A 17,801-nucleotide genomic window follows, 5' to 3' on the forward strand; every position below is an offset into this window, starting at 1 on the left:
TAATAAATTATTTTAAAAACCCTATGTCGTGTGTTTATTAACTTTAACACTTTGCCTCCAGGTGAATGGGTACCCCATATCCATTCACTTAGGGTGGGGGGCCGTTATCTGGGGGCCCCCTTATTTGAGGGCGCTCCCAGATTCCGATAAGCCCCCCGCCCGCAGACCCCGACAACCAACGGCCAGGGTTGTCGGGAAGAGGCCCTGTCCTTATCAACATGGGGACAGGGTGCTCTGGGATGGGGGGACCCGCAGTGCGCCCCCCTGCCCCAGAGCACCCAACCCCCCCGTGTTGAGGGCATGCGGCCTGGTACGGCTCAGGAGGGGGGGGCGCTCGCTCGTCCCCACTCCTTTCCTGGCCGGCCGGGTAGCGTGCTTTGGATACGGGTCTGGTATGGATTGTAGGGGGACCCCCTACATTGTTTTTTTGGCGTAGGGGGGGGTTTCCTTACAACCCATACCAGACCTAAGGGCCTGGTATGCTCCTGGGGGGGGGGGGAAACCCATGTCGGGTTTTTTATTTAAAAATTGGCGTGGAGTTCTCCCTCTCAGGAATGCATACCAAATACCGCAGCTAGAATTGGCGGGAATCCAAGTCGGATCTCCCGTCGCTTCTATGACGGCTTTGTCTCCATCGCGGCAAGCCAGCTCGGCGCTGGCTCCCGCGATGGGGCACGTAGGTGGTCAATCTCGCCGAGAAAGGGAGCGAGATTGACACAATATCGCGGTCACCCACTTTAAATACCCCCAACAGGCCATGTTTTCAGGTTTTCCTTTATCTTGCACATGTGCTTTAAATCAGAGTCAATGGCTTGGTATTTTGGACATCTATTTTATCTAAGAGAAATTCCTAAAACATGGCCTGTTGGGGGTACTTGAGGACAGAGTTGAGAATCACTGTAGTATTCAATGGGCAGGTTCCGTGTCATATGCTGCCCTTCACAATGACTTCACAGCCAGGACTGTACAGGCACCACCAAGCAGGAGATCACTCTACCCACAGTGCATGTAGTAGATTGCTGGGTGCTAGAACACTGTGCCTTCTAGCACCCGCTGCCACACTTCTCATTGCAGGGGCTACCAGAGGACTGTAATTTGGGGACCTTTTAATCTAGAAAAAGGTTAAACAATACTCCTTATTTAAAAATAAATATCATGAATGTAAACAAGGCTGATCTATAAAAATATTAAAACAAAAAGTAACAATCTTACCTTGGTACCTACGTAAGCTTACCTGTGCCTCCTTGTCACAGTAGATTAGCAGTTTGAGACAGCAGAGCATAGGATCGTACCCTGCATGCACAAGATGGCGGTGACGCCTAAATTGACTAAAGTCCCCGTAGCTTTCGGGTTCACTGACATTAGAGATAATATATCCTCACCCAGCAGCTAATGGCATGCAATTAGCTATGCACAATTTTTAACTTGCAATTTTAGAATGTGTTCATAAAAAATACTCTACTGTTGTTTTAACAGTAATTTAGTTAATTTTCTAATATCAACTAGCTATTTACTATAACATTTCAAAAAGATTACTTTTTGATTTTTTTTTTCTACATTCTTAAGCAATGCCACTTTGTTGCCTCATGGTGTACAGTCCATGTTACCATGTGTCAATGGTTACATGATATATTCATCACTTATTGTTGGTGTCACTTGAATTCATGAGCTGGATTTGAGAAATGAAACTGAGAAATGAGCAGTGATAGTTGGCAGATAGTATTTGGCACTGTTGTGCAGCAGGGAATTATACAGTATAGATTTGTTTTGCCAGATGCCAGATTTTCTATTCTTAACCTACATTGAATACCCCAAAGTATTTTTTTTTTTTTTAAACAATATTATCTCTTTTTATTCCACCTGCCTCCAAGGTATTTCTTTTACACTTTGCATGTAGTAGAAATGTATACACGTTATGCATGGCCATTAAATTGGAAGAATAGTCTAACTGCAACTATTCTTAAAAATGTCCCCCCCCCCCCCCGCTTTGTAGAGAACTTATACATTAAGTAAGAAAGGTGTTGGTTATAAATACACCTTAACTCAAGTATAAGTCCATTGTGTCCAGACCTGCATACTTATTACATAATTTACTGCCTCTGTACAGTAGAATGTCAGCTGGTACCTAATATGGCTGGAATCTAAATATGGCTACATGTATAAGGCCCCGTACACACAAGAGGATTATCCGCTTGAAACCGTTCCCGCGGATAAATCCTCTGGCGGATTTTGATCTGATGGTTGTACTAACCATCAGATCGAAATCCGCGCGGAATCCATCCGCGGTGACGTGTCGCGCCGTCGCCACGATGATGACGCGGCGACGTGCGCGACGCTGGAAGATAAAGACTTCCACGCATGCGTCGAATCATTACGACGCATGCGAGGGAGAGGAGCGGACGGATTGATTCGGTGAGTCTGTACAGACCACCGGATCAATCCGCTGGACAGGATTCCAGCGGATAGATTTCTTAGCATGCTAAGAAATTTTTATCCGCTGGAAATCCATCGGCCGGAAATATATCCGCAGAAAAATATCCGCTCGGACGTACACACCACCGGATCTATCCGCTGGAACTGATCTGCGGATAAATCCCAGCGGATAGATCCGGTGGTGTGTACGAGGCCCAAGAAATAAAAAAAATATCTGTAGCACTTTCAAGCAAATGTGAAAAATCCTGGACTACCAATTTTTACAGGCACACCATACCTTGCTTGGTCTCTAACGTTTTTGGGCTAGTTGTTTCTAGGTACAAGTGAATGAGCAGATCAGCTGTTGTTAAAGTAAGCTAAAGCCAGAAACCCCTTCTTTTATCTTAGACCCCTTTCATACTGAGGCGCTTTGCAGGTGCTATAACGCTAAAAATAGTGCCTGCAAAGAGCCCTGAAAGAGCCGCTGCTCGGGGGTTTCACACTGGAGCGGTGCGCTAGCAGGTCGGTAAAAAAAGTCCTGCTAGCAGCATCTTTGGAGCGGTAAAGGAGCGGTGTGTATACGACTCCTCCACCGCTCTTGCCCATTGAAATGAATGGGCACCGCGGCTATACCGCCGGCAAAGCGCCGCTGCACTTTGCAGTGGATTTAACCCTTTCTTGGCCGCTAGCGGTGGTAAAAGCACCCTGCTAGTGGCCGAATAGTGCCGCAAAATTGACTGTAAAGCGCCGCTAAAAATAGCGCCGCCTTACCGCCGGCGCACCCACTGCCCCAGTGTGAAATGGGCCTTAATATTGTATTGAGTAGGTTATGATTAAAACCCCACTGAGGGAAAATTTCCCTTCACTTTCTTGCCTGTAGACACATCTCCAGTGGGGACACAGGCAACAATAACAACCTGACAGCTATTTTAACCACTCATCGCTGTGTTCAAATTAAAATAAAAAATATTAAAAATGTGCTTAAGATATGCTGCTTCATCCCAGAGCACCTGCTATCCTCTTTGATTCCCCACATGTGCATATTTTGCATTTTTTTCTTTCACACTTATGATTTAAGATGTCTTCAGATCACATGGCAAGAAGGTCCTTTTTCTCTTCAGATCTTTTCCTGGCAGTGAGTGGTCCTCGATCATGCAGGTGGTGATGCTGATGGGATGATATTTATTTTAGGTACTTGTATAGCGCTGTCATTTTATGCAGTGCTTTACATATATGATACATTCACATCAGTCCCTGCCCTCAAGGAGCTTACAATCTAAGGTCCCTAATTCACATTCATACATACACATACTAGGACCAATTTAGACAGAAGCCATTAACCTGTCAACATGTCTTTGGAGCTTTTAAGGAAACCGGAGTACCCAGAGGAAACCCACACAGGCACAGGGAGAACATGCAAACGCCAGGCAGGTAGTGCCGTGGTTGGGGTTCAAACCAATGACTCTAATTCTGGTAGGTGGAAGTACTGTCTACTTAGCCACTGTGCTGCCCCAAACCGGTGTCACTCGCTGCCATTGTGATGCCTATTTGGAGGTGACTCCCTGCTTTTAGCGTATGTCCTCATGCTGTGTTTCATTCACCTTAGAAGGCTTGAGGGCATCTTGTCGAGGAAAGCAATTATTGCAGTGAAGATGTAGTGATTGTTGCAAGGGGTCTTAAAAGCAACAAACAAAAAAAATGGGTAGGGTAATAATAGACACAAGCTTTATTATGGGGAGTTTAAATGCATTTCCATTTAAATGTGTTTGCTCATGGGCCTCCACCCTGTGAGATATAGCATTTTTAAACCGCTTTCTTTGGTGTATAAATTTAAGATTTCAAACAAAAGTCTTCTCTCATCTACAAGGAACAGTTCTTTTGCGTTGATTATCAAAGTTCTGGGGAAGCCTCACTTTCACTGCTGAAAATCTTTCTGTGAATACCCATGTTTAATGACCGTAAAGCCCTGTATACACGATCGGTCCATCCGATGAAAACGGTCTGATGGACCGTTTTCATCAGTTAACCGATGAAGCTGACTGATGGTCAGTTGTGCCTACACAACATCGGTTAAAAAAAACAATTGCGTCAGAATGCGGTGATGTAAAACACAACGACGTGCTGAAAAAAACTAAGTTCAATGCTTCCAAGCATGCGTCGACTTGATTCTGAGCATGCATGGATTTTTAACCGTTGGACATGCCTACTAACGATCGTTTTTTTTCTATCGGTTAGGTATCCATCGGTTAAATTTAAAACAAGATTGCTTTTTTTAACCTATGGATAAATAACCGATGGGGCCTACACACGATTGGTTTGGTCCGATGAAAACAGTCCATCAGACCGTTCTCATCGCTTTGACCGATCGTGTGTACGCGGCATAAGTGATTACAGAGATGTATTTTGCATGTTCTCTTTGGAAATCTGGACTGAAATTGCAGGCCAACCTTATTTCAGAAATGTATATATATATTTTTTGTACTGTTTCCTTATTTCATCTGTTGTTATTTCAGGAAAATGATAAAGGAGATGGAAGAAAAGCAACAATCGGAAAAAGCTGAACTAGAGAAAATGCAGCAGGAAGTAGAATCTCAGCGTAAAGAAACAGAGATTGTCCAACTACATATCCGTAAACAAGAAGAAAGCCTAAAGAGGAGAAGTATGGACATTGAAACCAGGCTAAAAGACCTACTGGCCGAAAAGGAAAAATTTGAAGAAGAGAGAACGAGAGAGCAGCATGAGATAGAACGGCAAAAAAAAATGCAAGAAGAAGAGTGTTTTTTGAAGGTCCAGCAAGAACTTCAGAGGCTTCAAGAGCTGCATAGTACCGAAAAAGCTGAGAAAATAGAAATCTTTAAAGAACTGGAAAAACTTAAAAAAGAAAAGGATGAACAGTACATGAAACTAGAGGTGGAGAAGAGAAGGCTGGAGGAACAAGAGAGAGAACAGTTGAAGATTGTATTCCGCCTTGAAGAGCAACTTCGAGAAAAACAGGAGATGATCCAGCTTCTAAAGCAGGGGGATTTCTTGAGATTAGAAGAAGAAATCAGAGTTCTTGAAGATGTCAGAGAAGATTTTCTACGTGCTAAGGAGTCAAGGTCAGAAGGTGAAGAAGATCTAGACGAGGTTGAGAAAGCAACAAATAAATATACACATTTTAAGAAAATGCAGGTAGAGCAATTGTCTAGTTTGGTGGAAGATTTAAATCAACAAAAAGATTGTTTAGAGAGGGAAATAATTGCTGATCGGGACATCCTTGGTAGATTTAATCTCTTGAATGTTGATAATAAGCAAGAAGATGATTGCACTCTGACAACCCCAGTAACAGAAGATGGAGACACAATAAAAAAAACAGAATACCAACTGCACTGTAAGGAGCGACAACTTGGGTACATAAAGCACAGCCAACTGCCTGCATTGCTGGATGAAAAGCAGAGAGCATCTGAAATTCTGGACAGCGGTCTGCTAGGGTTAGACAAAACTTTGTTTCAGATTGAGAAAGAGATTGAAGAAAAGGCAGATCAGCTTGCACAATTCCGAGCCAGTAGCGACCAACTACAGCACCTGCAGGAAACATTTGAGTTTACTGCAAACATTGCTCGCCAAGAAGAGAAAGTTATAAAAAAGGAGAAAGAGATACTGGAATCGAGGGAGAAGCAGCACAGAGAAGCCTTGGAGCAAGCAGTTGCTAAACTGGAACGCAGGCATTCCGCTCTCCAGAGACATTCCACAATAGATGTTGAAATAGAAGAGCAAAAGCGTACACTTGCGGCAATGGACAGCAGCCAGGTACAGGCTGGTCTTCAAGCAAGCTTAGAAGCTGAACAGAAAGCTTTGGAGCAAGACAGAGAGCGGTAAGCATAAGTATCAGCATTTTTTATAAGAATTTCAATTTGAGCTGGAAGAGGTTTTTCAGTTCACGGTTATGAGTTCTGGATAAATAAGTTCTAAAAATCATTTTGAAAGTCTTCCGGATTTAAACTTTTGGAAGTACAACATTCTGGGCTTCCCAAAATAAAAAAATGAATAACTGTTAAAGAAATTTTTTATAAACAATTTAAACTGTGATAATTAAATACTTGGTACTTTTGCTTAGGGCAATCATTTAAAGTAAGATAATCAGAGGACTAAAATTTTTCTGGCAATTTAGATACTTTTTATAAATATATTTAATTGAATATAATTGCGTTTAAGCATAATTCTCATAATATAAAAGAAACCCATACTGTGAGATAGCTGTAAGCTGCCACTGACTTTCTGAAAATGTTAAAGTATAACTTAACTTTTTTTTTAGTTTTGGATATAGTTCAGAGGGATTAGAACGCTTGTATGTGCCTCCATTATGGGGATGCACCCTCTCTTTTTTTTTCGTTTTTATTATCATTAAAGTAAAAGAAAATCCCACATTTTTTGTTGTCTCCAGAAAAGTAATAGAGGGGAAATCTTCCAATTGGGACACTAGTTCTGGTGACATGGGGGTCCCCAAGGAATTCCCTTAATTTGCAGGGATTTCCTCTTGCATCCTGTTTAGGTATGGGACAGGAAGTGAAGGGAAATCTCCCCAATGGGACACAGGTGGGGGAAAAAAATCAAACAGTGGTTATAACCCCCCGTGCTCTATCCTAAATGATAAAAAAAAAAGTTTTGCCTATAGTTCCACTTTAACCACTTAAGGACCCCTCACTGTATATATACGTCATTTTTTTTTAAAGATGGATATCTCTGTAACGGCAGCAGCCGCTGCCACAACCGAGATATCCATATTTTCAGTGAGCGGTCCTCTAAACGATAACGGTGGTCTCGGTGGCGCATTCGCCGCAAGATCACTGTTATCGGCGGCGGGAGAGGGCCCCCCCTCCCGCCGCTCTCCCGTGCCCTCCGCCGCTTACCGGAGCCGTCAACAGCGGCGCAGGCGATCGGGTCCTTCTTCCTGCTCGGCTGGTATACGAGTGAGGGCAAGATGGCCCCCACCCATCTCCATAGCAGGGTGGAAGCAATGTCAAAACGCCACTTACGCCCATGCTTCTTAAAGGGACAATTTTTATTTTTTTGCATTTTTGTCTAAATATGAGATCTGAGGTCTTTTTGAACCCAGATCTCATATTTAAGAGGACCTGTCATGCTTTTTTTCTATTACAAGGGATGTTTACATTACTTGTAATAGGAATAAAAGTGACCCATTTTTTTTTTTTTTTTTGTCTAAAAATTAATAAAATAAATAAAAATTAATAAGAAAACTATTTTTTTTTTTTTTTTTTTTTTTTAAAGCTCTCCGTCCTAACGAGCTTGCGCGCTGAAGCAAACACATACAAGAATAGTGCCCGCATATGAAAACGGTGTTCAAACCACACAAGTGAGGTATCACCGCGATCGTTACAGCGAGAGCAATAATTCTAGCCCTAGACCTCCTCTGTAACTCAAAAGATGCAACCTATAGAATTTTTTAAACGTTTGACGCCATTCCACGAGCGGGCGCAATTTTGAAGCGTGACATGTTGGGTATCATTTTACTCGGCGTAACATTATCTTTCACAATATAAAAAAAATTGGGCTAACTTTACTGTTGTCTTATTTTTTAATTAAAAAAAGTGAACTTTTTCCAAAAAAAGTGTGCTTGTAAGACTGCGCAAATACGGTGTCACAAAAAGTATTACAATGACCGCCATTTTATTCTCTAGGGCAGTGGTCATCAACCCTGGCCCACTAACAGGCCAAGTTTGCAAGATAACTGAAATAAATGACAGGTGATATAATTTGCTGCTCAGTGATTGCAGTATTGTAGTCTGCATCTCCCCAAGGTAATACATAAAACCTGGCCTGTTAGTGGGCTCTGAGGACAGGGTTGATGACCACTGCTCTAGGGTGTTAGAAAAAATATATATAATGTTTGGGGGTTTTAAGTAATTTTCTAGCAAAAAAAAAATGTTTTAATCTTGTAAACACCAAATCTGAAAAACAGGCAAGGTCCTTAACCACTTCAGTACTGCACATAGACATGACGTCCACAAAGAGGATCTCCCATCCCGGATGGACGTCACATGATGTCCTGTACTTTGTGCGGTGATATCTGATGCCTGCAGCTAGAGGCATCATTCAGATATCATTGTGTTCAGGCGGCGATCCTGTGCACCATAAAAATGACCATAGCGGCGGTTCCGCTCCTGCCGCCGTCTGGTGCTTCTCCGTGCTCTCCCGTGCCATCGGGAGCCCGGAGAAAGAATCACCCAGCGCCAGATAGGAAGCATAGAGATGACGCCCGCATCGCTGGACCCTGGGACAGGTGAGTGTCGGACTATTAAAAGTCTACACTATTTGTAGCTGCTGACTTTTAATTATTTTTTCTTTAGCCAAACTCCACTTTAAGGACCAGCTGCCACTGTTGTACTGCGGCAATATGGCTGCTTACCGCAAATCGCCGTCATTGTAGGTCCGCTTGTACACAACCAGCGGGTGGGGCAGACTCGATGTCCGCCGGCCACCCGCGATGGTTCCCCGCAGTCACAGAACTGGGATCTGCCTGTGTAAACAAGGCAAACCTCCACTCTCCATATTTGTATTGGATATGTTTTATAGCACAAATTAAAAAATACATATATTTTTTTTGTCAAAATTTTAGTTTTTTTGTTTATAGCACAACAAATAAAAACCGCAGAGATGTTCAAATACCACCAAAAGAAAGCTCTATTTGTGGGAAAAAAAGGACATCAGTTTTGTTTGGGTAGAACGTGGCACGACCGCAAGGGGGTTAATCCTTTTGGGGCGGAAGTGGTTAAAGGATAAGTTCACCTTTTATAAAAAAAAATAATAAAAAACAGTACATATTTTTTCAGGAAAAAAATGTGCATATATTTTTCCACAGGAGCCTGCAGAGCATTGCACCGCAATCAGTGGATTGGAGTTCTCAGGCTCCTACAGACACTGCCTACAGCTCTGTGCCCAAATCACTGTACAGACTGTCAGTTTCAGAGCTGTCGGAAGTGTAAATAGACTACAATTGCTCTTCTCAGCATGCTCACAGTTCATTGAAACTGCACGTCTGTCTGTCGTAGTGGAAGATGGGACTTGTAGTTTATGAATGTTGCTTTTTGCTCCCTGTCACAGTAAGGTGGGCTCTGGTAGTGAGGAGGCTGGTTAGGAACATATTACATGTTACATGTTAAAAAATAGGGGTATTTTCTATAGGAATTTATTTGAGATAGTTTGTTCAGTTCACTATGAATGCATGCATTTGCTTTTAAAGTGATCGAAAACCTATTTATTTTTTTATAGAAAAACATGTCATGCTTAACCTACTCTGCACAATGGTTTTGTAAAAGCATCTTCGATCCTCCCCTTTTTGGGTCCCCCCTGCCCGCGCTCCCAGCTTCTCTTTTTGGTACACCACCATAGGAAGCCAATTCCTAGGGTGGCACACCTGCAGGCTCGATCCTGAGCCACATTGTATGCGCCTCCCTCTCCCTTGTCACAGTATTTGATTGACCGTAGCAGGAGCTAATGGCTCCCACTGCTGCCACCCTACCCTGTGAGGAGGGAGAGAGCAGAAAGAGCTGCTGCTCTTGGCTACAGGGCTGGATCAAGATCAGGCTCAGGTAAGTATAAAGGGGCGGGTGCTCTGAAGGTTTTTGTTACTTTAATGCATGGAATGCTTTAAGTTAAAAAAAACTTTACAACCATTTTAACCACTTAAGGACAGGACCAATATGCTGCTACATGACCCAAGGGGTTATTACAATTCAGCACTGCGTCGCTTTAACAGACAATTGCGCGGTCGTGCGACGTGGCTCCCAAACAAAATTGGCGTCCTTTTTTCCCCCACAAATAGAGCTTTCTTTTGGTGGTATTTGATCACCTTTGCGGTTTTTATTTTTTGCGCTATAAACAAAAATAGAGCGACAATTTTGAAAAAAAATGCAATATTTTTTACTTTTTGCTATAATAAATATCCCCCAAAAACATATATAATTTTTTTTTTTTCCTCAGTTTAGGCCGATACGTATTCTACCTATTTTTGGTAAAAAAAATCGCAATAAGCGTTTATCGGTTGGTTTGCGCAAAATTTATAGCATTTACAAAATAGGGGATAGTTTTATTGCATTTTTATTAATTTTTTTTTTTTACTACTAATGGCGGCGATCAGCGATTTTTTTCGTGACTGCGACATTATGGCGGACACTTCGGACAATTTTGACAAATTTTTGGGACCATTGTCATTTTCACAGCAAAAAATGCATTTAAATTGCATTTTTTATTGTGAAAATTACAGTTGCAGTTTGGGAGTTAACCACAGGGGGCGCTGTAGGATTTAGTGTTCACTTAGTGTGTGTTTACAACTGTAGGGGGGTGTGGCTGTAGGAATGACGTCATCGATCAAGTTTCCCTATATAAGGGATCACTCGATCGATGCAGCGCCATAGTGAAGCACGGGGAAGCCGTGTTTACATACGGCTCTCCCCGTTCTTCAGCTCCGGGGAGCGATCGCGACGGAGCAGCTATAAACAAATAGCCGTGCCGTCGTCCCGGATCGCTCCCCGAGGGAACCCGACCGCCGCATGTAGCGGGGGGGGGTCCCGATCGGACCCCCGACCCACGTCTAGGCAGGGACGTACAGGTACGCCAATGTGCCTGTACGTGCCATTCTGCCGACGTATATGTACATGCGGCGGTCGGGAAGTGGTTAAACATGATTATCATAATATAAAGGAAGCCTGGGGTGTGAAAAATCTGTCGCCCGCTGTTGCTGACTTCCTAAAAATGCTAGCTAAGCATCTGTGATGTTTGTGTGGGCTCACTGTGACCCTTGACCCTTTTCTCCTGATGCATGTTGGGGGAGGAGCTGTACCAAGAAGTCAGTCACAGTGTGTGTGGGACTGGAAGCGGCCCCATGATACTTAGAAGGGATTACACCTGGTAATGACAGAAGCCTGTTGTATTAATACTCCTCCGTGTAAGAATGTCATCATGTTTCTGAGCGAGTAATAAACACTTCCCTGGTTAATAAGTGCATTCGGCCTGTGTGTAACTTGCTGAGCGGATACTGGCAGCATTACTAGCAACATCCTGAGAGCCCCTGTGTCTAAGGGATATAACAGCGTCTCTGTCGAGCATCAGTGCTTTGTGATATACAAGGTTTGTCTAAAAAGTTTGGTGAATGATCTCGTATATCAACGGCAAGATGAGCCAGGTGCATGCATGCTCATGGCTATCCAGAAACACATTGAGTTACGCCACCTAGTGTGGAGTACACGTGACTGTCAGGGTAATCCCACTGTGGGCAGTCAAATGTAGTCAGTGTGAGAGGTAGGGTTACAGTGCAATGGAGCAAAACGAGTAAACTACAAATTGGGGGGGGAATGGCGACGGAGACACATGAAATGTTGGTGCAAGTTGTACAAGGCGGAAGCTGTAAGCAGAAAATGTGTTTATGGCTGGTTCAAACGTTTTCGTGATGGGAACGAAAGGATTTAGGATGAGCCACGATCGGGTCGGCCATTGACAAGCCGAACTCCAGACATGATAAAGCGAGTGCGACAAATGTTGGCACAGGATTGGCAACTGACATTTGATTGCAGATGAATTGGATATTGTGCAAGGACAGCGTGTGCACCATCGTCCGCGAAGATTTGGGTAAGTGGAAGATCTGTTCAAGGTTTGTGCCACACAAGCTAAAAGACTAGCAGAAAGCAAAATGTATGGACATTGCCATGTGTGACCAGGATCCATCCTTTCTGCAAACCATCATAACAGGGGTTAAGACCTGTGCGCCAGTTCTAAGTGCGGCACACCTGTTCTCGATCATCCACCGTACTCCCCTGATCTGGTGCCTGTGGACTTCTTTCTGTTTTCCCCGCCTGAAGAGCGTCATGAAAGGCTCACCTTTTGCGAACGTGGCAGCAATCCAAAAATGTGTGCCAGCGTTTCTGCGATCAATTCTTAAAGAGGTCTTTGCTGACAGTTTCCAGAAGCTTTATGAACCTTGCCAAAAGTGTGTTGTAATAATGGAGATTATGTTAAAGGCCAATAAAGGTAATTTGTTTGTATCTTCTGTTTTGTTTGTTTTCTGATACCATTCACCAAACTTTTTATTCCTTATGGTAAAACCTTTTAACCTGATGTACTTTTGCTTAAATGCCATCTTGTATTTTATTCCAAGAGGTTTCTTTATGTTTGGGTTTCTTCAGAAAGGAAGTTCACATTGCTCTAAGGCCTCATACACACGATAGGATTGCCAGAGGACAACGGTCTGAAGGACCGTTTTTATCAGTCCAAGCCGATCGTGTGTAGGCCCCATAGGTTCCGTGTGTTGGCCCCATAGGTTCTTTAACCTTCGGTCAAGAAAATGAGAACTTGCTTTTCAAATTTAACCGATGGACCGGTAACCGACAGGTCAAAACCGATCGTTGGTATGCAAAAGCATCGGTTAAAAACCTGCGCATGCCAGAATCAAGTCGACGCATGCTTGGAAGCATTGAACTTCGTTTTTTTCAGCACGTCGTGTTTTACGTCACTGCGTTCTGACACGATCGTTTTTTTAACTGATGGTGTGTACGCACGACGGACCATCAGTCAGCTTCATCGGTTAACCGATGGCAGCGGTCCTTCGGACCGTTGTCATCGGATGGACTGATCGTGTGTACGAGGCCTAACCCTTACCAGGGTGAAATTATCTCTGGAAAGTGATCTGATTTCAGTAATGTGCGGTTTGCTTGCTTTGTGTATTTTTTTGTGCACTGCTGTAGTGATATAAACCTGACTGCATTTTAGAAATTGGTGTCCCCACCTAACTCTTTTATGCAGACTCTGATGTTGCCTCTTGTGAATCCCATGCAGGTTAGCTCATGAAATCCAACAGCTAAAGCAGAAGATACACGTGACTGCTGATCCACTTTCAAAAAGCTTTTTAGGAGCCCAAGAAGAAAAGCCTCCCCATGCCACTTCTCCAGCAAGCCCGGTGAAATCTCAGCCACATTTTCTTCATCTGACTGATGACAGGTATATAATCATATTTAAATCCTCAGCTAAGTAAGCACAGTACAACACGGGCACAGCTATAATAACCACACATTGTGGTCCAATGCTTTTATCGTTTTAGGGAAGTGTATTGTTATTCTGGCTTGTACCTTCACATAAAATATTACTGTAGTAAAAAATGTAATTTTCCCTGCTTTTAGCGTATTTATGTGATTATACCTAAATTGCCTGGTGCATAGTGCAGTAAGTGGATACTGCTGACAAATATCCCTTTCTGATTATGTTAGCTTTTTTTATGTGCAATATAAGGGCGTAAATTGCTGGGCTTAAGTGTATACAAAATCCTGTTTGGCCCTTATAGCAAGAGAAGTGCAATTTACTTTCAGACTGTCTGTTTAACATATTAATGCTTTTCCAGAATACACGCATATATTGAAGAAGAAGTACAGCGGCGGATTCAAAATATTAATTTGCCTTCCGAAGACCTCAGTGGCTTGAGTCTGTCTTATTTTTCTGAAATTGGAAAGGTAACAAATTTACTCTGTATTTACTTTGTGTGTTAAAAAAAAAAATACAGTGAGTGTGTGTGTGTGTATATACAGTGTATATGTATGTATGTATGTACGTACGTACAGTGGGGAGAACAAGTATTTGATACACTGCTAAAGTTTTCCTACTTACAAAGCATGTAAAGGTCTGTAAGTTTTTTTGTTTACGAAAGTTTTATTGAAAGATTAAATCATGACAGAAGTGTAGCACATACAGGGTAAATCATACAATGTGGCATGGCAATGAACAAGAATTGCATACAGAAGATCCAATGAATACATGTAGATATTACAAGGAGTATAGTAGCGTGAAGTCTACAGATAGGAAAAATTAAAGATGTGGGAAGGACTAGTGGTTATGTTATCATCCCAGTGGAGGATGTTATTGGGGGGGGGGGGCAGTATACCCATTTCTTGTCATAAGATTGCATATTGTCTGAAAGCGTATGATGGATCCTCTCAGTGAGTCTGAGAGCCTCCATTCTGGACAGGACTTGGGACCACAAAAGGTTGTGTGTTCTCCAGTTTAAAGCTATCATCCAATGGACAGCACCGGTTAATGAGTGGAGTAGTTTATTACAAGGACGAGGGATATTTGGAGCATCCACGAATAAGATACAGATTTGTGGAGAGAGAATGATTTTGCATTTCGTAGAGGATTCGAGTCTGTCTATGACCGCTTGCCATATGGGTTGTAAAAATGTACAACTCCAAAATATGTGGAGGAAGTTGCCCTCATCAGGACATCCCCTAAAGCAGGAGGGGGAGACAGAGGGGTAGAATGTGTGGACTTTAGAGGGGGTCATATAACACCTAGTGAACAATTTCAACGGGGACTCTCTAAAGGCCGTGGCAATGTTGTTTTTACGCAGGTTATCTAACATCTTATACCAAGATTCTATGGAAAAGGTACAGTCTAAATCCCTTTCCCAGTGGAGCATGGGGGTAGTTTTCAAGGGTTGTTGGGAGTTATTTAAAAATGTATATAATTGTGAGATAAGTCCTCTGTCTCTGGCGGAGGTGATGCAAATGCGTTCAAAAGGAGTGTTAGGGGGAGAGATTTGAATGGAGTAGTGCGTAGTATAGAAGTCACGAATCCAATTGTAGTGAGTGACTTCAGAATCAGGTAATTTAAATTTGGCTTGTAACATAGGAAAAGAGGGAAATTTGTTGTCTATCATCAGGGATTTGAGGGTTATCAGTTTGTTTCGAATCCAGTAATGATAAAACGGCACATTTGTATCGATAGAGGGGAATCTGGGGTCTCCTAGGTATGAGGCCAGTGGGGGGTTTACTGATGAGACGTTGTATAAATTATTAATCTTGTTCCATAATTGTAAGGTGTGAGTTATTATCATATTTTTCTTGACAATATCTTGGTGGGGTTTCATGCGGGACCAAAGGATGCATTTAGGAATTAATGGGGAGATCGAAGAGGATTCAAATTAAAGCCAGGGAATGTTAGTGTCTGAGGAGTGCCATTGCGCAATGTGAGTAAGTCTGGCTGCTAGAAAGTAAGCCCAGAGATGGGGGAGTCCCAGGCCACCCTTAGTTTGAGATTCATACATAAGGACATAGCTGCATCTAGGTTTTTTGTTATTCCAGATAAATTTATTTATTTCCCTTTGGAGGGCTTCAATGTGTGTCTTCGGAACATTAATAGGGAGTGCTCTAAAGTAGAAAAGGAGCTTAGGCAGGATAGTCATTTTAAAAGCACAGATCCTTCCTAAAAAGGATATATGGTAAGAAAACCAGGATCTAAGCAGTGATCTAATTTGAGAAAAGAGAGGGAGATAATTAGCATTAGCATAATTAGCATTAGCCAGGGGTTCAATAGCTAGTGCAAATAATAAAGGTGAGAGGGGGCAACCTTGCCTAGTGCCTCTGCTGAGGGGCAAAAAATTTGGAGTTACTGCCTGGGATTTTAATTCTGGTTTGAGGAGCATGATAAAGTGCATTGAAACCATGGATAAATCTGTCAGATACACAGAATTTGGGGAGCAGGTGATTAAGGTATGACCAATTAACACTATCGAATGCTCTGTAATTTTTTATCATAGGTACTCTTGAGAGACGTAATCTAAAATAAAAATCCATAAAATCACATTGTATGATTTTTAAGTAATTAATTAGCATTTTATTGCATGACATAAGTATTTAATACATCAGAAAAGCAGAATTTAATATTTGGTACAGAAACCTTTGTTTGCAATTACAGAGATCATATGTTTCCTGTAGTTCTTAACCAAACAACAAGAGGGTAGTTAGAGGTAGGGGAAGAAAAGAGTGTGTGGATGAGAAGGGAAGATGTTCCCTGGGAACTCATGCAGCCATACCAGAGTGGTCAGGGGGAGGTGAGGATGGGAAGCGGTAATTGGAAAGGAGAGGAATGGAGGAAGAAAAAAAACAGGGGGGGGGGGGACAGGGAGGGGGGCAGTTGTATGAAAGGAGGGGAAAAGGAGAAAGCAGAATGTGGGCTGGAAAGGAACGTGTTATAAGGGACATAGGTAGCATTCACAGAGTAGCATCAAGATGTAAGAATATCCAAGTACTATCACTTCAGTATTCTTCAAAGGTAGTGTATTTGATCCAATAGAACCATGTATTTCTGCATTTTAAGTCTGTGTCCTTATGGGGTATTTGAATGTCCACAATTATAGTGTTCTTAATAAATATTTTGTGATAGCATGACTTGCATGCTTTGGAAAATGTTCACTGCTTTCTTTCTCTATTCCAAAGAAAGAGAACCCGAAAAGTTTGCAAAAGACATTGTTGTCTTTATGGTGGTTACAAATTGTAGCACTCCCTGTATCCCATTATTTGGACACAGACTGCACCCTCCATTACTAGATGGCTGTTCTGCCCCACTAGCTGCCCCCCCCCCCCAAGTAATTACCTGAGTCCTACTGTATATCAATCCAGTGCTTTGTCTGTCCTCTCTCTTCTCTCCATTCTCTCACAAGCTTGGCTAAAGAAGGCAGGAGCCATTGGTTGCTGTCAGTCAAATCCGAGTGGGAGGCGGGGCGGAGACGCACTGTTTGGGTCACTGGACCCACATAGCGCAGCTCTGGTTTAGGCCCCTTTCACACTACTGTGACTTTAAATTTGCGTGATTTGCTGCGATTCGCGGCTGCGATTTTGCCACGGTTCTGCCACGATTTCAGGTAATGCCTGTGTAACTGGCATCAAAATCGGACCAAAGTAGTGCAGGGACTACTTTGAAGTCGGAATGACTTGAAGTCGTATTAAAATAAATGGTTGTCATTGGAAATCATGGGAATTGACTTGTCATGCTACATTGCCATCACAAATAGTGGGAAACGCCGTATAAGTGTGAAAGGGGCCTAAAGCCCGCACGTCTGTCCCCATACCAAGAACTTGCTATGGGGAAAGACACAGAAGAGGAGTCATGATCGCTGGTGGGAGACCCCAGAATAATAGGTTCGGGCTGCTCTGTGCAATCCCATTGCACAGAGCAAGTGAGCTTAACAAGTTGGCAACAGCACTAAAAAAAATCTGTAAATTATAGTAAAGGAAACCAGTCCTCCACTATGAAATATGTGGAAGGAGAGCCTGCAGAAAAAGTAAGAATGATGTAAAAAATATATACTGTATTTATTGGTGTATAACACTCACTTTTTTACCCTGAAAATAGAGGGTGTGCCTGCGTGTTATACGCAGGGGGTTGTGGAACGTTTTCTTCCCTGAAACTTCCCTCTTAAAGTTAGGGTGCGTGTTATACGCCTGTGCGTGTTATACATATATACGGTATATTTCCCAGCTTTTCTTTTTCCTTTTAAATTTATTTAGATTTTTTTCAATTGGTGTGAGTAGATGTTTAATAAATACCTGTTGGTCCTGCCACTTTCTGTG

General features: G+C 42.6%; 1 protein-coding gene across 3 annotated transcripts in view; it reads left to right on the top strand.

Moving 5' to 3' along the window:
* KIF16B (kinesin family member 16B) overlaps positions 1–17,801 on the top strand; it is a 452,854-nt gene that overhangs the window by 289,570 nt on the left and 145,483 nt on the right. For all 3 annotated transcript variants that reach the window (XM_040351273.1, XM_040351274.1, XM_040351275.1), the window contains 3 exons: positions 4,926–6,266; positions 13,240–13,401; positions 13,799–13,907. In XM_040351273.1, the coding sequence (XP_040207207.1) occupies positions 4,926–6,266; positions 13,240–13,401; positions 13,799–13,907 (1,612 nt within the window). The remainder of the gene's footprint in view (positions 1–4,925; positions 6,267–13,239; positions 13,402–13,798; positions 13,908–17,801) is intronic.

Source organism: Rana temporaria, chromosome 4 (genome assembly GCF_905171775.1).
Source record: "Rana temporaria chromosome 4, aRanTem1.1, whole genome shotgun sequence".
NCBI lineage: Eukaryota > Metazoa > Chordata > Amphibia > Anura > Ranidae > Rana > Rana temporaria.